The sequence below is a fragment of the Hyperolius riggenbachi genome, chromosome 5 (genome assembly GCF_040937935.1).
Source record: "Hyperolius riggenbachi isolate aHypRig1 chromosome 5, aHypRig1.pri, whole genome shotgun sequence".
NCBI lineage: Eukaryota > Metazoa > Chordata > Amphibia > Anura > Hyperoliidae > Hyperolius > Hyperolius riggenbachi.
Window position 1 is genome coordinate 259,044,167 of NC_090650.1, and position 22,275 is coordinate 259,066,441.

Genomic DNA, 22,275 nt, shown 5'->3' on the forward strand with positions numbered 1-22,275 from the left:
GATGAGATAAACATGTGTATGTACAGTGCCTAGCACACAAATAACTGGGCTGCGTTTCTTTTTTTTTTCTTTCTCTGCCTGAAAGAGATAAACATCATGTATGCAAGTTACAGTTTCTGCCCGGGTCGGACTGGGTCAGACTATAGCATAACCCTCACTGAAAAGTAATTACAGCCATAAAGCACTTTCCTGTCAGTAAATGGCTTCTGAGAGCAGGACATAGATAAAAAGGGTCAATAATTCATGGAGCTCTGGCATACTTCAATGAAGGTGCCATTGAGTAGAGACAATGCAACAGTAAAAACTTAACTAGATTTAAACATAAAATAACACTGTGGGATATCTAAAAAAGGAATTATTTGGAGGAGGAGGATAGATACAATTGTTCTTCTCTTCGGTTTATTTTCACCTTGGATGTCCTTTAAGGGTTACAATTAACCACTTCGCGTCCCTGGTCATTTTCACAATTCAGCTCAGTTCTGATTACTTTGGCAATAACTTTATCAATAACTATCACCACTAAATGATCTATATATTGTTTTGTTTAGGACAAATTAGGCTTTTTGTGGCTGATAGTTGTTTTCAGTAGGTACCTTATTTTCTATGCATTTTAAAATGAAAATAGGGAAAAAGTGAAAAAAAAAATAGATAGTTTATTCACTTTCATACATTATAGCTTTAATGTAAACAGTCCTATTGTACATTAAACACTCACATTTTATTTGTCTATATCTCCTGTTTATTAAAACAGTTCTTTTGTTTTGACAATGTATTAGTAACACATTGTATACACTACCTAATAGTTACATTTGTCTGCTCCTAAATGTTTATTTTTCCACTTGTTAATTCATTAGGCTTGCCATTTAATTCCCTAGGGGAAACAGAGTGCTTTTCTTTCATTCTGTTACAGCTGTATAGCATTTTTATCAGTTCAGAGATAACAAAACAGTGTTATCTAGGATTTTGTAGGTAAGAGAGTGCAGAGACTTATTTTAACGTCCTGGAGCTTCAATGGGTTAAAGTGTAGGTTTTGGTGAATAATTGCCTGCTTATTAATCTTCCAGTATATGTTTTTACTTGATTCTTGCTGCTCTATTTTTTCATTGAAATTCCCAATTCCATCCTACCTACACAAATGTATAACAAAAAAATACATTTGTATAAACTGCTATTAATGTTATACTCGTCTACTTTAGTGTTGTAATCTCTTTAAAAATCATCAAAACACACATTTGCTTGAAAAATGTCCATCAACTGGGCAACCAAATTTTCTAAAATAGACTCTTTGTTAAAAGGTAGAAAAGCCCAACTAAATTAAAACTATATAAATTGCAGGCATAACCTACCTACAGGGATGTTGCTAAGAACCTGAAAGATCTGGAGCACCTGTTCGGCTTTTGAGGTGTGCCATGCCAAAAAATGGGCATTGCCATGCAACAGAATATTGACGTGGTTGTAGATGGAGCCAAATGTACAGGAACATTTATACATTGTTAGTATGCCTGCCCTGCAAAACATTATAGGAAGCCCTCATTCATTTAATACAAAATATAATGCCCACAAACAAAACATAAATAGGTAGGGTCCCATAACAAATTTGAACAGTCTCTTCAGGTTGTTGGGCAACCATGTTTACATAAGCATATTTTACGCCCACGGATAGGCACTCTAAAATAAGGCTTTTCTTTAATCCTTGCACATGACCTGCATTGATTTAATCGGTGAAAGAAGGATGAAAAAAAGTATTATCAGAAAGTTACATTGACATTCTTCAGTTTAACTTAAACTTAAAGATAACCTGAACTGAAAATAAAAAGGCAAATTAACCAAACACAGGTCATACTTACCTCCTATGTAGTCTACTCCTCAATCTCTTTCTCCTCTCCTGCGTCCCATTTGTCCACTGTGATCAATGGAATTCTCCGTCCTCCATTTTAAAGTTGGCCATTACCCCATAACAGCTTCCTGGTCAGCATACTGTTAAACTGTAATATCACCCACTTGAGCCATAGGGAAACATGGCCATTACTTTGCACATTCAGTTGTAACTGACAGCAACTGATATATAACTGACAGCAATTGGTATATTTCAGTTATGACAAAATCTTGTCAGAACTGGAAGGGATCACTGTAAGAAGAAAATGGTGAGCTTCTGAGAGGAACTGACGGTGAGGATAGTATGTAATATTCATTTGCAGCTACGCCACGTGTTTATTTTAAATAATTTTACTCGCTTCAGGGTACCTTTAAACCAGTTGAATACTAACCATACAATATGTGGGTTGGATATGTTGGTAGAGCTTCAGGCTGTGATGAGGAGGAAATGGGAGGGAGATAGGAGGGAATATCACAGCAAGTCTTCCTTTTCCTGTCTGAAAATTTGACTTTAGCCGCAATTCACATATTTAGAGTAACAGCAGGGATTGTAGATCCAGCTTTAACATACCTCTGTGCTTATCTTAGGTAGCCTTGCCTTGGGTCAGATATGAATGAATATATATATATATATATATATATATATATATATATATATATATATATATATATATATATATATATATATATATATATATATATATATATAATATATATATATATATATATATATATATATATATATATATATAATCATTCTTGACAAGCTATTGGACGCTTCCACATTGCCATCTGTGCCAAAGTAAAAGAGCAGGTGGGGGATCACATGAGGAAAGGGCCAAGTCTAGATGTAGCTCTGCAATCTTCCACTTTGCTAGTTCTGACATTGAATGCTAAGGGAGTAGAGCCAGATCCCCCGACATCACACCTCCCCAAACAGGCATACACACGCCAGTATGCTAGCTGTAGATGTATACATTCATTGTAAGCAATGCACGTATGGCTCTGCTTGAACATAAGGCACGTGTGAGCATTTTGTTGACAGACTTGCACAGAGTTGTTTTCATTTACATGCTAATGACTCAGTATTACAAATAAATGTTCCAGAAAGCATCAAGGGTTTTTGAATAATGTAAACATGTGTTGTAAATGCTCAGTAAGAAAGACATGTCACTTTCCTGTAGTTAGTCCAAGACACCCGATAGACTCCAAGGAGAATATACCCTTTTTAAACTCCATTGCTTACCACCTCCTTTCCAGCCTTCAAAATGCAGGAATCACCTGCTAATTAATACAGTTGTGACTCACAGACCATCTGCCAGTGCCAGCAACTTTCTAAAGTCACTGCTAGAAAGCACCAGTCCCCTACTGCCAGTCACTCTTACCAAGCAGCTGGCTTTATCATTATAATGACACTGACACAGAAAAATATTCCATTGCAATCAAAGGCAGATACCAATAAAAACAATTCACTTTGCTTTAGTTAAAGAAAACCTGTAATGAAAAAAAAACCTTCTGGGGAATTCATAGCTCGTTAGGATCCAGAGGCTTCCCCCGTCCTCCTCCGTTCAAGTGCCTGGGTCCCCCGAAGTGCTGCAATGTAAATATTTACCTACCGCGATCCTGCACAGGCGCACTAGCCGCTCTTCATTCGGGTTAAGGTGGAAATAGCCAAACCCGATTGATCCGCTCTACTGCGCAGGTGTGAGTCTTTTGGGCCTGTGCAGTAGATCGGATACGATTGAGTTTGGCTATTCCGCCTAGCCCAGGTGAATAGCCGATGCTGTGCCTGCTATGGATAAGGTAAATGAATCCTCGCTTGTCAAGCTTGTCGGGGAGGATTGGTGGGGTATTTGGGGGAGCTAGCGCTGGATTCCCTGAACCTACAGGGGAGAGGGAAGCCTCATTGGGATCCTGAGGCTTACTCCTCCTGAGGTAAGTATCCCCCATAGGGTTTTTTTTAATACAGAGTCTCTTTAAATCAGATACTTAAAGAGGAGCTTCAGAATGGAATTAAACTAAACAACTTGCTCTATTTATGTTATATTTTAATAATACTGTAATTAATCATTAAATGTTTTCTACAGTACTGCAGTTATCATCTCAGCATTCCATACATGTACAAGGCTGGATTTATACTGTTTGTGCCCCTAGGCCAAGTGTGTTGTGACTCCCCGTTAAGGTGCAGCTGCGCCTCGCCCATTCCATGTGCAGCCTTTCTTCCGTGTATTATCCATGTACTGTATCCCCTCTCTTTCATGAACAGCTCTCAAGCCATCAAGTTTCCCTTTTTCATTAGTTGCACACCATTTTCAGCCTCCTCTTTCATATGTAGTAACTCTCGTTCATGTTCAGGTGCCCCCTTGGGCTGCAGCTGCCAAAAGCTTTGGCCTTTGTGGCCTTTCCAGAAATCAGGCCTTGTACATGTCAGAAATCAGACTCAAAGGCCTATTTATGGAGAGGGTATGAAATCTAATTAATGAGTCTAGCTAGTATATATAGATGCTGCAAAGTGTGACTGGTGGATCCGTAGTATGGCAGGCTCGGCTCTTGGCTTTCGGACATTATCCCCCCCCCCCCCATCCTTCCAGAAACTGTATGTGCCAAAACCAGTTCCGGGTACAACCCATTTGTTCTTGGTGAAATAAATGATTCTGATTCTAGATTCAAAGATGCTTTTAGGAATTTCACTATTGCCATATCATGTGTTCTTGTCAGTTTAACTTTATGGCCTTTCAGGTGGAAAAATCTACTAATTTTTGGGGGGCAGCAGGTCACAAGTACCAGGTGGTCTCCTAGGTGGTGCTCACCTTCATCTCATCCTCAGTTACCAGTTGGAGTTTCTGTTTTTAGCGTAAGTTGTTGGGCTTTTTGTGACCAGGCAATGGTGATGAGCAAAATTCAAGGTGACACAATTAAAACTGGCCCTGGCTGATTGCCTCGAGAGCATGAGCCATATGCTGGTCAGCCTAGCCCTGCTTGTCTGTACTCGCTCCCTCCATGCTTGTGTGGATGGTCTTTGGCTTTACTGCAGTCTGTGTCGCCAGTATTCACTGCCATATGGGTGATGTTTTTACACTGCAGTGAATACCAACGACATGGGCCGCAATAAAACTGGAGGCCACACACACACATAGCAGGAAGGGAGAGAGCTTAGGCTCCTAGGGACAGGCTGGCCTACATCTGCCTCATACGCTAAAGGCAATCATCCATTGACAGGTTTAAATGCACCACACTCGAGTTCTCATAACATGTAAATAATCACTGGCTGAAGAAACGGTTAATGTCGAGAAAAGGGCAATGTCAGCAGCTTCCATTCAATAAACTGGCATTTGGTTAATTACCCATGAGGTAGTAGGCTTTGAATGGCCAAATAAGTACCTCCCTGAATTAGTGGAAATTTGGATTTTAGGAAAATCTTTTGCTCATCACTGTACAGAGAAAACATCACTTACATATAATGCTAATTTCTTTTCACAAAAATATAGTTTTTGCTATGTGCTGTGATGTGCAGTGATGCAGGGCGAAGTATAAATCTCCATACTTTCAAGGTCCCATTGCTCAAAATGTCAGCTGATAACTAACATTGCACTGGTCTTAGAGGGGGTGCAGCTTCAGAATGGTGGTCATTCTATTGAAATGTAACCATTTATGCCCACACAGGAACTATGCATGTACTTTGTACTTATGCTTTTTTGCTGGATGCTGCAAAATTACAGCGTGTTAGGGATTCACTTTGCCAGTGAGAAACCATAACTCATTCTTTACAGAAATGCTAAGACGCATTGGTTTTTATGAACTACTTCTTGCAAGTCCTGTCATGGCATCTCATGTTTGTGTCAGGATTTGAACCAAGAGAGGTGAGCATCTTAAGCCTACTTGCTTTATATTGCAGAGAGGCAGAAGTCTGCATGTGCAGGAAAGTGTCGGGGAGCTACAAGGACAACGCTAAAGGTTCATTCACAACATGCAGATACAGCATGTCTAGGACTTAATTTGCTGACATTAAGCTTGGCAGCTGTCAGGGATGCTACCAGAATTCAAAACATCTGTGTGACAAGACTTTCATGGAGATGATTCTCAGCCTGAAATTATGCCTGAAAATTAAAACACAGGAAAATATTTGTAAGTGTTTTGCAACATAAAAAAGACTGATTAACTCATTGTGATTAGCTTTCCTTACTATTGTGCAGTATTATAAATAAATTCTAATATCAGGTTTGCAATTTTGTTTATGTCCTCCTCTGTTCTGCTGCTCATAAGAACCCTAGTAAATTGGGTCCATTGTTAAAACTAGTCACAAGAATATTGGCCAGGTATACTGTACTTATCATACTGTATGCTTCCTTGCCTTTCCTTGACATAATTAGTAGCATGCCCTGCTTAAAGGAAACCCAAAGAGTGAGATGTATGGAGGCTGTGAAATGTATCTGCTTTTACACAATACCAGTTGCCTGGCAGTTCTGCTCACCTTTCTGGTCGGTAGTGCCTGAATCACATACCTGAAACGAGCATGGAGCTAATCCAGTCAGACTTGAGTCAGAGACTTCTTATCTGCATGCTTTTTCAGGGTCTATGGCTAAAATTATTAAAGGAAGTGGATCAGCACGTGAGCCAGGCAATGTGTTTAAAAGGAAATAAATGTCAGCCGCCATATATCTTTCACCTTGGATTTTATTTGAAAATCCTACAAATTAATTCGATAACTATGATTAAAAAAAATAGCCAGACTGACAGGTCTAAAGGCAAGGCCGGATTAAGGCAAAAGGGGGCGCTAAGCAAAGTACATATCTGGGCTCCCCTACCTCAACCCCAACCCCTCCCCCCCACATCATAGACAATAAATAATTTATTATAATCATATGCCCCAAGGCATGATAGCAAACTGCCTGCCAGCCCAATGCCACTGCTGCCTACTCACTCTTTTAAACTGTATGGCCGCAGGCCAGCTGAGTACTGACACTGAGAAGAATGTCAGTGAGCCAGGAGAGAAGGGGGCAGGACTCACGCAGGCAGAGTCTGACATCAGTTCAGCAGCGTCAGCCGCAGTAAGCACTTGCTGACGCTGATATGACACACTGACTCTCTGACTGGGCTGGAGAGAGAGAGAGCAGCGCTGCCTGCTGGCACGCAGCAACGCTGGCGTCTCATCTCCATGGCAACTGGCAACAGCACTTCCTACCCAGACCAACTTATACCACAGCAGCCAACTGGTAATGTATATAAAGGATTCCAGGGCTGGATTTCTTGCTGAAAGGGCTCCTTAGGTTCTGACGAAGGCCCCAGTCAGCTGCTTGGGATGTGTAGTGGGATGATCTGGCCCTCTCTAAAGGTAATAGAACAACATTTTAGAAACAATAGATTCTGCCTGTGTGCACTTGCTTGTCTTTAGTAAAACACCAAAAGGGGGAGAAGCACTATCTGGCAAGCATTCAAGCTGAAATCAGGAAACACTGTAATACTTCACAGGGGAAAAAAAGCGGTTCTAAAGGAAAGTATACTATATTTAATTGAGAAATGCCTCTTGAAAATGAATTGCAATAAGTGATATAACTTGGGGGATAAAAGTGACAATTCCATCCTTGATGATAAAAAAAATTCCCTCTTCAGATCATTACAGAGATTTAAATAAAAAAAAAACACGTTTTTTTTTAGAGATAACAAACAATACAAACAAGATTTGTAGTTACTGAAGGGAATTAGTGTGCAGTTCATAAGTCGCATATTAGAAATCAACGGTACAATCTTACATCATGTAAAGAAAATATCACAACAAAATGCAATATAGTAACTGTCAGAGGGGCCAATGAAAGTAGGTTACAGAACATAAAAAAAATACGCTATTGTCAGGTACAAGAGGTAGTTTGCACAGCAAGGTACGATTCATATTTCCAGCCACTCACCCCAAATCATATGGACTGTAGGCAAGGGGCCCCTGTGAGTGTATATCAACTTTTTGAATGGCAAACTAGAATCTATTCACTTCTTCCAGCGAGAGAAGGATGGAGTTATGTCTGAGAGCCAACTGTAAACATTCTCCTGTTCAGTAAAAAAGTGTTAGAGGGCTTAGGGAGATCTTTATCTGGTATGACCCCAAGAATACACACTATGGCATCACATGACTGGGCGTCCCATCCTATTATGCAGGAATTTAACAGTCTAGGTACATAATTCCTGTACTGAGGGGCAGTACCAGATAAGGTGATAGAAGGAAGGGGAGTCGCAGTGGCACTTTGGAAATAAGACGAAGTAGATATATTATACTTAGCAATAAGTGAGGGGTTAAGGTACTCACATTGCACTATAAATAATTGAGCTAACTTTCATTCAGACATGGAGAGATTTTCTTGACAGCATGCAGGGCATCGCCTCAGTCCTCTTTATCAGAAGGCGAAATATATCAGCTTCTCATTTCACCCTAGACTCCTCTGTCCATTGCACTGCTCTGTGTGAGGGAAGGGTCTTGTAAAGGAGCCCAATCTGATGTTTACACATTCCATTTTCAAGAAGATCTAGAACAAGGGAAGAAGCAATAGTGACAGACTAATTCTTGAAGTGGACCTAAACTTAGAACTTCCTGGCTGCTCTAAAAGACACACAACAGCCTAATATCCTTTAAAGATAAACATTTCGTTACAAATCTTGAAATAAATCTGCACTGTTTCTACCTCCTGCTTTAATGGAAGCAGACATAATGTTAACATCTTTTACTTTCAAATGAGCATGTCTGCCGTGGCAGTCATATGACACAGGAGAGAGACCACATTACAACTTGTGATTGGATACAGATGAGGGAATATTAGACAGGCAAAACTCTCTAAATACATACAGAGTGCATTTATCTATGTTTCCTTCTGTTCTGTGCAAGAGTTCAGGTCCACTTTAAACTGGCTTAGGAAAGCATGTTTTAGCTAATAGGAACAAAATAAGTGTACAGGGGGTATTGCAGGCTGTGCCAGTAGGGCAGCGGCTTAAAGCATAAACATGGCGAATGTAAAGAATTTTAAGGAAAAAGACCATCTTGGGATTTTTCATAATTATTACCTTGGTTATATTGTCATAGCTCAGCCTTCCTGCCAAGAAAATGAGTATTGTATGAGTCAGTTTTCTGGTTGGTGCAGCTGGTAATCCTCCACTGCATCAATGCAGGGAGATAAAGGCTCAAGTGTTGGGATTTTGTTGGCTCATTGTATGAAGGTAAAAATAAAATATGGTCATTTATATAAGTTAATATAGGTCTACCTCATAGTAAGACTGCGCTAATACATTTTGTTTTTTTAACTATCTCTGTAGTTTTTTATTTACTGGTATATGTTTTATTCTTTGGAGTATGCTACAGTTTGCAGTTACTTTGCTTCATGAATTCGGATGCTTCAAAACGAGAAGCTGTAATTGTGAAGTGGTGTCTAAAAATGTGCTGTAAAATGACATTAAGGTTGCATGAAATATGCATAAAATATTCAAACTGTGGAAAAGTGGTATTTAGTGCAGAATGGCAGAAATAAAAATGCAAAATTGCTACTTGGAGAAGGCATAGTTCATTCAGTTTTGTCCATCTTTGGAACACATAAGCTCTGTAAGGTCCAGTACTGAAGGGATAGCATAAAGCAGAGGAATGCAGAGGAAAATATGCAGTTTGAACCTATTTTAAATGTAAATACCATTATATTAGTGCCAGTATATGACTTAAAAAAATCCAGCACTGGACCAACACTAACTGGCTCACTACTAGACTATTATAAGTCCTCCCTCCCTTTCCCGCTACACGCACACTTACACACACACCCCGCCTCAGCTTTTTTTGATCTGTAGATTATAAAGCAGCAGGAACAACCACCTAACATTGGGATTTGAACAATATTTCCCCCCTTTGCCCCTCCCCTTTTCCCCTCACCTCTTATCCTCTCCCCCTTTCTTCCCTTCTCTCTCCGAACCCCCCCCCCCCCCCCCCCCACCGGCGTGGGTCTCTCTTTTTGTGATCAGTATGCCTCAGGTCTACACGTGTACTGTATACTTTTAATCTAGGTATATTACTTTGCCCACCCAAGGGCCAAACCTCTCCTGAAGAAGTGAAGTGTTTCTTCACAAAATGTGTCAAGCTAAATGCTCAGCCTTGGATATATTCATAGAGTGGCTAACATTTAATTCTCCTAGTGACTTATAGGGGAGATTATGGATTCTCCCAAACCACACAGAAGTTTATAATGTCTTAGCCTGTGGCGTGTGCAATGAGCTATATGATGAGGTAACTATTACTATAAAACTTGAAATGGTAAAAGCCTGTTATGGTTTTTGTTTTTTTATTGAATGTTGTATGTTTTCACAGTCGGTTTTTCATTTAGATGTTTAGATAAAAAATTGTATACAGACAAATTATCTTTGACCCTTCATAAATCATATCACCTTGCTTGCCACTATCTGGTTGGACTGATTCATAGGCTGGCCCATGGCAACATTCAAGCTACAGCTTCTTCTCTCTGATTTGTATGTGAAAACCTACAGTAAATACAGATGTTCCAGGATTGGTTTAACTTACAAACTATTTTACCCAGTGAAGGGCAATGTATTTTTGCAAAAAATGCACACTTACCTGACAAGGACCCCCCCAAATTCACTGACTTTGCTTGGGAAATTGCTATCCGAGCAACAACTGTTTCCTCTGTTACGTCCTCCTTTTCACTAATTCCCTAACAGCATCTGTTCTGCCCCCCCCTCCCAAAAAAAAACACACACACACACCTCGGATGTGATTACTTCCTTTGCCAAAAACAGAATGGGATTATTGGGCAGCACATGAATGGATGGGACAATGGAAAGACAAGTAAGCGTCTGTGGGACAATAAACAGGACAGTACATTTACATTATTTAAGTGAGCCATACTGTCTTTCAAAATTAGTTTAGGTGGCCATTTTAAAATGTTTTAACCTTTTAGCAGTCTATTTATTAAGAGCCGTGCAAGTACTGTAGGACAATTTATTTTAGCACATTTTTTTATTTGTTATTTGTTTCTTGCTTCTAATTAGTAGTGTTGTAATGTGTATTTATGGCCACTCGTCACTTGCGGGCAGTGTGAGACAACAGAGGACTTCTGCTTTCAGTTTCTATATTTTCTGCTAGTAGACAGATAAAAGCATTCCAAGAATCTACAGAACAATGAGGTCTGCCAACTAAATTCAAAAGCAGTGCACTCCTCTCAAAGGAGATAACTCTATTGAAGTTGCTAATGGATTAAACAGGCAACTGGTAACAACCTATTATTATTTTCATTTAATATATAAACTGCCAACATCTTCCATACTGCTGTATAGGCAACACACTGTACAACCAGGACACCCAGAAACACATGTATAAATACATACAATGTATGTGTAATTTGAAACATCAACAATACTAGTACATGTTACTTTTATAAAGGAAACCAGAAACACTAGGGGGATGTCCCTGCCCTGGAGGCTTACTATCTAGAGGGTAGTAAGGTGGAGACACTAGAGGATGAGACAAATGTGATGGTGAATGAAGCAGTAAACCTCAAATGTTATCTATAACAAACTGTTTGAAGAGTTGTGTTTTAAAGAGAGTCTGAAGCGAGAATAAATCTCGCTTCAGACCTCAGAGTTAGCAGGGGCATGTGTGCCCCTGCTAAAACGCCGCTATCCCGCGGCTTAACGGGGGTCCCTGATCCCCCAAATCCCCTCCGTAATGCGGGTGAGCGCTTCCTGGTTGGGGCAGGGCTAACCGGCGCAGCCCTGCCCCAAGCGCGTCTTTCAGCGCGTATCTCCGCCTCTCCCCCGCCCCTCTCAGTCTTCCTTCACTGAGAGGGGCGGGGGAGAGGCGGCGATGCGCCGCTGACAGACGCGACTGGAGGCAGGGCTGCAGCCGTTAGCCCTGCCTCCAGGAGCGACCAAGTCTGCGACCAAGTGTCGCAGTGGGGGGTTTGGGGGTCAAGGGACCCCCGTTTAGCGGCGCTGTTGCGGCGGTTTAGCAGGGGCACACATGCCCCTGCTAACTATGAGCTCTGAAGCGAGATTTATTCTCGCTTCAGAGTCTCTTTAAGGGTGTGCTTGAACACGTCCAGGCTTAGAGAATGATGGACAGGCTGTGGTATAGAATTCCAAAGGATAGATGACACTTGTAAGAAGTTTTGGATGACCAAGCTCGAACACATGAGTCTTATGGGAGGTGCAAAGGTTTCAAGATGGTATCTGTAGATTAATGAAGACATTTGTGGAGAGAACTGCTTGTGTAGGACTTTATTTGATAGAGTTAGGAGTTTGAGCTGGATTGATCGGGTAATTGGCAGCCAGTGGAGGGATTGACAGAGAGGGGTGGCGTCTGAGGAGTGGGAGAAGAGGAGGATAAGATGAGCAACAGTGTTTAGTAGGGACTGGAGGGGTAGTCAGTTGTTTGGTAGTCCACAGAGTAGGGTGTTACTGTAGTCAAGACGGTTCAATTATTTGAGCATGTACAAGCATTTTAGTAGCCTCCTGTGTAAGGAAGGGATGAATTCTGGAGACATTCTTGAGATGGAAGTAGCAGGATATTAAATATAAAGCTCATAATTGTTTCTTTTACTTCTCATATCATTGCATTCTAGTCATTACCGATGTTAAGAAAATATGACTTTGTCACCTAGATAACTTCACCAAGTACTGACAGTATAGGTGTGAGGCAAAATGGTTGTGATGCAGTTAATTAAACGATTCCTGTTATTTCAGACATGTCATCAGAGTGTGAAAATCATAAAACACAAGACTAAAAGAGACTAACTGTGCAGAAATAAGTTTTATTCCTTAATTATTAGGGAAAAAAAAGGATTTTAGAATTATGTTTATTTTTAAAGAACAAATTAAACTAGCCATATACAGTATGTGTATGTGTAGTTATTGGTGTTAGTATTAGAATTGGTTTCCATTTAATTTAACTGTTTTGATCACTGTCATAGAAAGCCTTACATTTCCGGGAATCTGATACGTAGTTAATTATATTTGTCACAACACTTCCTACATTTTGAGTTTGATATAATTATTGTAGGTGGATTGTTGCTAATACTATGTAACACTTTTTAACATCATGTAAACTCTGAAGTGACTCACTGGTGTTACATGATAGATAAACAGGAAATAGAATTAGCAAGTTATAGGAAAATTAACAGATAAGACAAGACATCATTAGTCATTTCCATGATCCTCTCTCTCTTTGAAAGGCTGCACATGTGATGAGTAGGGAGGATCAAAAATATGCAAGTGATAATTGTCGAATTATGCAGATTTTTTTTGTTTATTCAACTTGATGCATTTTGGAAAATGAACCAATTGAGCAAAGCCTTGGTGTAATTTGATTAGTCCATTTTTAAGTTGCATAAATTTACATAACACATTTGCATAATTTTGTCTCAACTAAAAACTGATTTGCTCTCATTGATCATCTCTAGTGGTGAGGTTCAGCACTGAAGTGACTTAAAGAGAATCTGTACTCTAATATTCTTACACTAAAAAGCAAACCATTCTATTCCTTATTTTCTCCTGTGCCCCTCTGTGCTGTTTCTGCCACTCTCTGCTGCAATCCTGGCTTGTAATTAACAGTTTTAGGCAGTGTTTACAAACAAACTAACCAGCTTGTGATAGGCTCACATAAACAGAGTGTGTGAGTCATACAGAGTGTGCAGGGGGCCTGCAGAGGGTGTGTATCGCTTCTATCCAATCACAAGCAGCCCTGCACATTCCACACATTACAGCCTTAGGCCGACAGACACGACAGAGGAAAGGAGATGAGATTTATTACAGAGACAGTGCAATTAGGAAAGGCTGCAGTAAGCCAGAGCACATTAGAACAGGCATAGGAACTTATAGGATAGAAGAACTAAGGCTGAAAATGTTGTTACAGAGTCTCTTTAAAGTTAACCTTAAGTGATGTAACTCACTTCATGTTAGATACTTACCGATGTAGAGATTACCTCTGCTGCCCCTGCCAGTTACACTGCATTACACTACACTAACCCCTGCTGCCCCCACCGGTTACACTACACTAAACTAATCCCTGCTGTTCCCACTAGCTAAGCTACACTACAGTACACTAACCCCTGCTGCCCCCAGCAGCTAAGCTACACTACAGTACACTTACCCCTGCTGGCCACACTACACTAATCGCTGCTGTCCTCACTAGCTAAGCTACACTACAGTACACTAACTCCTGCTGCCCCCAGCAGCTAAGCTACACTACACTACACTAACCTCCGCTGCCCCCACCGGTTACACTACACTACACTAATCCCTGCTGCCCCCAGCAGCTAAGCTACACTACAGTACACGAACCCCTGCTGCCCCCACCGGTCACACTACACTACACTACACTAATAGCTGCTGTCCCCACTAGCTAAGCTACACTACAGTACACTAACCCCTGCTGCCCCCAGCAGCTAAGCTGCACTACACTAACCCCTGCTGCCCCCACTGGTTACACTACGCTACACTAATCCCTGCTGCCCCCAGCAGCTAAGCTACACTACAGTACACTAACCCCTGCTGCCCCCAGCAGCTAAACTACACTACAGTACACTACCCCCTGCTGCCTTCAGCAGCTAAGCTACACCACAGTACACTAACCCCTGCTGCCATCCCAGCTAAGCTATGCTACAGTACACTGCCCTAATCCGTGCTGCCCCTAACCAGCTACACTACACTACACTGACCTAAGCTACACTTAACTGCCACTTCAGCTCTTACATCATCTAGGCACTGTGCCCCTCTTCCTATCACTCCAGTCCTGCTTCCCCACGCATTCCTCTCCTCTTCTCTGCGGTTTCCAGTCTCTGATATCCCAGTACACTGTGTCCGCCTGTTGCCATACAGCTCTGGTCCTCCATCCTGGTTGGCTCTATACTTCCTCATTAGTGGTTCCCTCATACTGCTTGACCCCAGCGGCGCACATGAGCCACATGTCATGCGTGACCCTGGAGCACTTGTGCCGCTGGGGTCATGTAGTATGGGGAAACCACTAATGAGGGAGTACAAAACCCACCAGGAAGGAGTACAGGAGCGTGTTAAGCCGTAGGCGGCTGCAATGCACCAGTATATCAGAAGATGCGGGAGGAGAAGAGGAATATGTAGAGAAGCAGGACCGGAGAGAGGGGGAGAGGAGCACGGTAGCAGGATATAGTAAATGCTTTCCTGCGCACTCTACGTCACATTTTACTGTATATTACAAATATAAGACACACGCACTTTTTACCCTCAGGGCTCGTTCACACTAACGGCGGTTTTGCCGTTTTTTTTTTGCTTGTGCAATGATTTTCTATGACAGAGTTTACATCTGAGCGCTTCCTTTCCGATCTGCTCAGAAAAGCGCTGCATGGGCCATTTTTGAGGCGATTCTGCCTCAATGGAAGATATAGGAAAAACCCAAAGCGCTCACAAAATCGCTTTGTGCAGCGATTGCGTTCGCGTTTTTAAGAATAAATACATTGTATTTATTATTTTCTGGGTCAAATCGTTCACTTCCTCACTTGCTTCAGGGAGTAAATTGAAAAGACGCTTGGGAAAAAACGCTTAGAAAACCGCTTAGCACAAAAACGAATTGCCCACCCAAGCACCGGGAATCGAATAATAAGAAGCGTCAAAAAACGCCCAACGCTAACGGCCACACAAACAGAACGCAATGTAAACAAGGCCTTAAAGTAATCATCAGGCAAATTTAAAAAAAAAAAGCTTTACTCACCTGGGGCTTTCTCCAGCCCCTTGCAGCTGACTGTCCCACACTGACTGCTCCGCTCTCCGCCGCCGTCCCTTTCTTGTCACATGGTGCAGAGGCCGACCCCAAGTAAGCCGCGTACAACGTGGGCTTGATTGACAGTGGCGGTTCGCGCAGGCGCAGTAAGAACGACCTCAGGGACGGCCTCTGCACCGTGCGGGCAGCCCGGGACGGCGGCGGAGAGCGGAGTGGTCAGCGGGGAAGAGAATTTGCCTGATGATTTCTTTAAGGTGGAAGAGAAAGTTTGTCTTATATTCTGAAATATATGGTGCAGGATAGTAAAATTTACATCAATACATAATGCACAATGATTTAGGAATTTTATTGCATGTTTTTACTTTTTGCAATAAATATATTTGCTGTCCTTTTAAAGCAAACTGGAGCTGAAAATAAACCGAGGAGATAGAAAATTGCATCTATCCCTCTGCTCCAAAGTGTGATTTTTTTTTTTTTTAAACCCACAGTTTTATTTTGTGTTGAAAAGCTGTGTAGGTAGAAAAAAACAAAGTCTTGTAAAAAGTCTTACAAAGTCTTGTAAGTGTTTAAAAGCTGAAATTATTGCTGGTGCTGGAACCCAATGACAGGTCAAACAGGAAATTGTGAAGAAGGTTCCGCATGCAGATCATATTTCAGGAACTTTGCACTTTATTGCAGACCGTGTTGACTCCGTCTCCCTTGTGGGAATTGGCCCGCTTGATCGGTGGGAGTTTACATTGGGACCTTCGTTTCAGTACTTTTGTTGGCTTCTTTTTGCAGCCAACAGCAGCGTTTCCCCTTTGTACTATGTGATGATCACAGTGCACGGCGATTTTCCATACACAAGTGACTTTTTCGTCACCATGGCAATGACACACACTTCCTATTGTTTGCAGCGTTCACATCATCAGCACATGACGGGAAGGCCCAGGATTGGCCTTTCCTGTATGATCACAGGGAGCAAGCCCAACCCACTTCATTTCTGCTCAGACGGGCAGCGTTTTAGTATTGCAAGATGACAGGAGGAGATAAGACGCCGAGACTGACATGGTATGTGAGTGACTTGTTTAAGATCCTATTGCAACAACTTTGTTTTGATTGTTTTGAATTTGGGTATAACGGATTTATAATGGTTAATGACATGTAAGCTAATTGTAAGAGTTCCCAATTAATATTGAGAGACAATTACATGATACTAAGGTATTTTAACTTGGTTTTGTGCACTGTTGGTTGTATGTTTTTTTTGTCTGCCCTATGCCTTGACAAAGGGGACTGTCCTGGCCCCGAAACGATTGTTGGCTCAACTAAAGACAGTCTTCTGTTCCAGAGCTACAATCTATGTGCTATTGACCTTTTGTATCTTTTCCTAGCACTCAAAAGTCTCTGCCAGGCAAGAATTTCATGCTGTAGTCCGACTGGAGAGAAACTTACATTTGCATAACTAACTTTTCAACCTTTAGGATACTTTTACACTGCTGCAATGCGGTTTTGAACAATCGCACCGTATGCAGCCCCACCCCCCAAAAAAAGTCACTTTTGTGGTGGAAAGATGCCACACCTCATACAGTGTAAAAGGCCCCTGATATTTTATTATAATCAACCTTTCTCTTCTCTCACCCCCCCCCCCCTTAACTAACATTAACCACCCATACTTACCATATCAGGTCCCGCTGGCATCGTGTTGAGAAGGGCGCCTGCTACAATAGAAGGTGCCTCCATAGTTTGTTTAGCAGGAGCCCTTTTCCACGGGACATGTCTTGTGCCCTTTTCAACTGCTCCCGCTAGCATAGCTGGGGACACTGAAGGGGTGGTGAATTATTGGGCCTGGAGTTGTTGTTGTTCTTTTTTTATTTCCACAGCTTTGTATATGCAGTCGTACAACTGTTAATTCACTAAGCTTGCAGAAAACCTTATTGGCCAACTCAAGGGCTATTAATGTTTTTCATAAAATAACAAACTATTTTGATACATCTCGGCCAGTTTTACTTGATCACTTATTGTCTTCAAAAGCAAGAAGTTTTAAATCAGGATGATACCATTTATTGTCTTCAATGACCTTCAGCCCAGCAAAGTAACATGTTTTACGTTTGCCAGATAAGTTGCGGAGTTTAGTCCAGGACCTTTAAATGACATAATAAGGATACAACTTGCTTTCAAAGGACATTTAGTGGATTTGCCCTCTAAACCTGAGCACAGTACTAAGTTAAATGCAAGTCTGCATCATTGTACTAAATATCCAGTTAACTACTGGCATACGCTGCTTTACACAATAATACAATAACATTTCTAAAAGTGCTTTTCTCCCAAAGGATTCAGACCGCATAGTTTTGTCTCAGATCAAGACAAGGTTGCAGCCTGCAATGTGTTACAGAGGAAATAGGAAATACTTAATAGGAAAAGGAAAAATGCATTACCTGATGCAAAATGGAAACTTCAGCTCAGGTGTCAAGGTGCTGCATTTTCCAGCACTAAAGGTACCGTACATGATACAGTATTTTTGCCCAAGTAGAGGCTAGATTTGACAACACCTATTTGAGAAGAAATTTTGGTAAACCACGGTGCCACAGTTATCCTGCGATCGACCTGCGGACGACACCCCATGATTGGGATAGGTGTTTTTTTCCATGATCTCGGTCGTAATGCCGACCGGGGGTAGATCGCAGGATGATAGGCGGAACTGTCTAATAGTGTATGCATAGCTTAAAGCTGGCCATACATTACAGAATTTTGCTTTCGGTTGTAGTTACGAACAATATTATGATCGACATTATGATTGACCAACCAAAAAATAACATTGTGGTTTACTGTTTCGATCATAATATTGATTGTACATACTTAATACCACTTCAATTTATGATAAATTAGATGTTTTTGTCTGATTGAAGCTCTAATTAGCCAACAACAAAAAAATTACAGTGTATGGCTACCCTTTATTCTTGGTTACATTAGACTGAAGGTAAATGGAGATCAGCAATAAGATGCTACTTTTCTGAGTAATTGCAAATGTATTGCAACTTGGGATTGGCCCAATGAAAAATAGCATCTACATTTCATTTTCCTAATTCTAAGATGCATGCAGTGATGGAGGCACCGATTGACACGGCCACTACATGATAGCTGCAGTGCGGTTATGTGATAGCCAAACTTCGGCACCCATATTAAGCACTTGCCAGGCAATAGTCGCAAATGTATGTTGTGGTCTATGGCGGTGCCTCATTCTTTGATCCTGGCTGGCTTCCAATTTTCCTTTCTTAAATTTAGCTACTGACATGGAAAAAGCAACATGCATTTTTCTTTAAAATTGTCTGAAGGTAAAATTGGGTCAAACTTATATGCTCATCACAACTAGTCATTTTGCTTGTAGTGAACCCCAACCGGCCCTTGAACAAGTCTGACCTCCATTTTGATGCCGGGTTTTTGATATCTAAAATCTTCCAAACCTCAATTGCCCCATAAAAAGGGGGCTCCCCTCCTTTTTCTTTTCCTCGTGGCAACCAGAGCAATAAAGCTGCATCCTTCATGCTCCTACGGGCGGGCAGAGCAGGGCATCGCCCGGGGCACAGGGGTGGGTGCAGCAGTAGGGTTGCGCACAGGCAGAATGCACAGTAGAAGCTTTTACTCACCTCTTAAGATCCACACGTTGCTTGTCCTTCCTCTTTCCTGTTTCTAGGTGTCCTGTATCATGGTAATGGTGCTCCCTATGATATCATGCTTAGAACCAGGAAGGAGGACGGACATGCGGTGCATGGATCCCAGAAGGTGAGTAACAGCTGCCACTGTGCACTCTGCATACACTGCCTCCCCCACCTGCCGGTCCCTGACTACCCAGAAAATTGGGATCTCTGGCTGCTTAAATGGGGTGTTGACTACCTAAAGAGGGCTACCTACAGGGTCATTTTGATGACTACCTACATTTGGGTGGGGGCTCTCTGGTTACCTACACTGGGGGTAGGTGCTCTCTGGCTATCTGTTCTGGGGAGGGGGAGTTGCATCTAGCTACCTAATACTGGGGGCTCTTGTGGCTGCCTACACCAAGGGACTGCATCAGACTGCTACCTATGCTGGCTGAGGGTCTGCATCTGTCTAATACTGGGGGCTCCTCTGGCTACCTATACAGGGTGGGAGGGGGCTGTGTCTAGCTAACTAATACTGTGGCCTCTGGCTAGCTTTATTGGGGGCCAGCTAATACTGGGGTGCAACTTTGGCTACTGCACTTGATACACCCTGGGAGCTCTATGGCTTAGAAACTGCCCTGGTAGCCTTATCCACCTTTTTTGACTGATGATTTGTTTTAACAACTGTGATGGACTGTGCTTTCTTTTTATTTTCATACGTGAATGGCTGTTATTGTTTTTGTCAGTTTTGTTAATTGAATGCTTCATTGCTAGGTATACACTCTGTAAGATATTCCACATCTCCAAAATGCATGTGTAAAGATGTCATTATAGAGGACAAAACAAATATATTTTTAAGCGAAGTAATAGCTGGTGAAGGCTCAGTATTTTTACCCACCTCATCCCTTCCCCCCAGTCTTTCTACAAAGCAGCTGCAGACATCTTTAATTCCTTGAACATGGCAAAAGGAAACTCAATTTTTATGTGGTCGTATTCACATAATATGAGGTGATTAGAGCAGGGTTTCAATCAGCTAAAGGATTCCCCTAGGCAAGGTCTTGTCCCACCAGCGCATATAGCATGCACCGTCTGACACAGAGGTGACTCTGTAGAAGGGACTGCAGTATGATGCAGCAGATGAGCACCAGCAGTTGCCATGGAGATCTCTAATACAGCTGAATTTCAAAGAAAGACCACTTTCAGAAACACAAGAGCACGAACGAAATTTAATGAAAACAAGCAGTACAGCAAGAAAGCCCCTAGAATAAAAGTCTCGGGTGGAGTTTTTTTTTTCTCCCTGCACTACCTTATTTTCATCATGTATATATTTAAACTAATAAAACATATTAAGGCAAGCCAAGTGAGACAAAAAGGTCACAAATGCATATTAATGGAGACATCAGGGAAAGACTGGGAGTATTAAAAAGCCAGAGGGCCGTGCGGTGGCCAGTAATTCAGCCTGGCTTATGCCTTTGGGGTTTAGCGAGAGCCTAGGGATTTGTTGGAAACATATGCGCTGCTGTTAATGATTGAAAAATTACTAGCACAATTAGTCATGGATGGCTGCAGGCAGGACCCCAAACGCTGTGGACAATGTGATTAAATCCATGTATGTGACAATTAACTCTCTTGCAGGTTTATTCACAGAGGGTGTTGTTTTTATGGAGAAGGGGAGGGGTAGGTGAGAGTAAAAGGACAGCATAATGCAGCAGAATGGATATGATACAGCTGGCTCAATCAATTTTCATCTGACACTGAATTAATCACACTCAGATTAAACTCATTCTCCTCCTTGTATCAGATCTGCAGCCTCTTCTAAATTTTGGAGGATATTTTCTTCTTTAGTGAGGGTGTGGGAATGCGACAGATTCAGTTCTTACCCAGTGCGTGATTTTTAAGAAGAACATAAAACTGATCTGCAAGTAGATATTTTCCCTGCTTTGAGATGACCCCGGGATCAATTATTCAGTTTAGAATAAGCAGCGATCACATTTTGTTGTCATGAATTCCCCATTGTACCACAGTTGAGTAACTCAGAATATATATTTGTCTTGTTACCAGCCTAGAGGTCAGTGATGTGTTGCATAGAGGATTGCCTGTGCTTTGCTGGCAGCTCACTCTGGCACACAAGCAAACCAAGGACAATGCTTCTGCCTCTTTTGCGCACCCACTTTGAATCTTTTTGTTATGCCTGATTAGTCCTGCTAAAATAGCTCAACAGAAAAAAATTAACACTCAGAGGAAGCATTAGAACATACAAGTTATCTGCACTGGGTCCCCGGTTCGAATCCCAGCTGGGGCACTATCTGCATGGAGTTTGTATGTTCTCCTGTGTCTGTGTAGATTTGCTCCTGGCACTCTGGTTGCCTCCCACATCCCAAAAACACACAGAACAGCTAATTGGCTTCCCCCTAAAATTGGCTCCAGACTACGATACATACTTAGACATAGGACTATGATAGGGATTAGATTGTGCACCTCTCAGAGGGACAGTTAAGTGACAAGACAATATACTCTGTACAGCGCTGCGGAACATGCCGGCGCTATATAGTACTAACTTCTGCAGATATACTTCTATACTAACATTACCTATGCAGTAATTCATAACTCCATTGCAAGTGCATGTATTCTGTGCTAACAGTCAAGCCGATTTACAGCAGTGTGAAACCCCAGGGGCTGCACTGCACTGCCAAAAACAGGCCTTCAGGGATTACTACGGTAATCGCTGTCTGGCAGACAGTCGAGCAGGAAGTGACACTCACTTCCTGTGGCCGAAGTGATGATGTGCGCAGAAGCGTATTGCTAAAATACGCTTCCACGCAAGCACGAAATGTAAAACCTGTGGCGGGCATTTTAACACACTTGCGTCGCCATAGACTTACATTACTTCTGCTCCCCCTGTAGATTTTGCCCTTGCTTCGGGAATGCGGTGAATACGAAGCACCACATCGGTATGAAAGTCCCCATAGACTTTCAAATACCGCACCGCCCCAGTGTAAAAGGGCCCTTAAGTGTAAATACAGTGTAAAATGGTTTTAGATTTTTTTTCCTTCTAAAGGTGCC

General features: G+C 41.8%; 1 protein-coding gene across 6 annotated transcripts in view; it reads left to right on the forward strand.

The window, feature by feature from the left end:
- The window catches only part of FARS2 (phenylalanyl-tRNA synthetase 2, mitochondrial), a 405,583-nt gene that overhangs the window by 194,625 nt on the left and 188,683 nt on the right, over positions 1-22,275 (forward strand). The window contains exon 8 of one of the 6 annotated variants that reach the window (XM_068236845.1): positions 5,771-5,959. The exons of the other annotated variants lie outside the window; for them this stretch is intronic. Within the exon in view, the coding sequence (XP_068092946.1) occupies positions 5,771-5,952 (182 nt within the window). The 3' untranslated portion in view covers positions 5,953-5,959. Of the gene's footprint in view, positions 1-5,770; positions 5,960-22,275 lie in introns of those variants that run through there. 6 annotated transcript variants of the gene reach the window in all.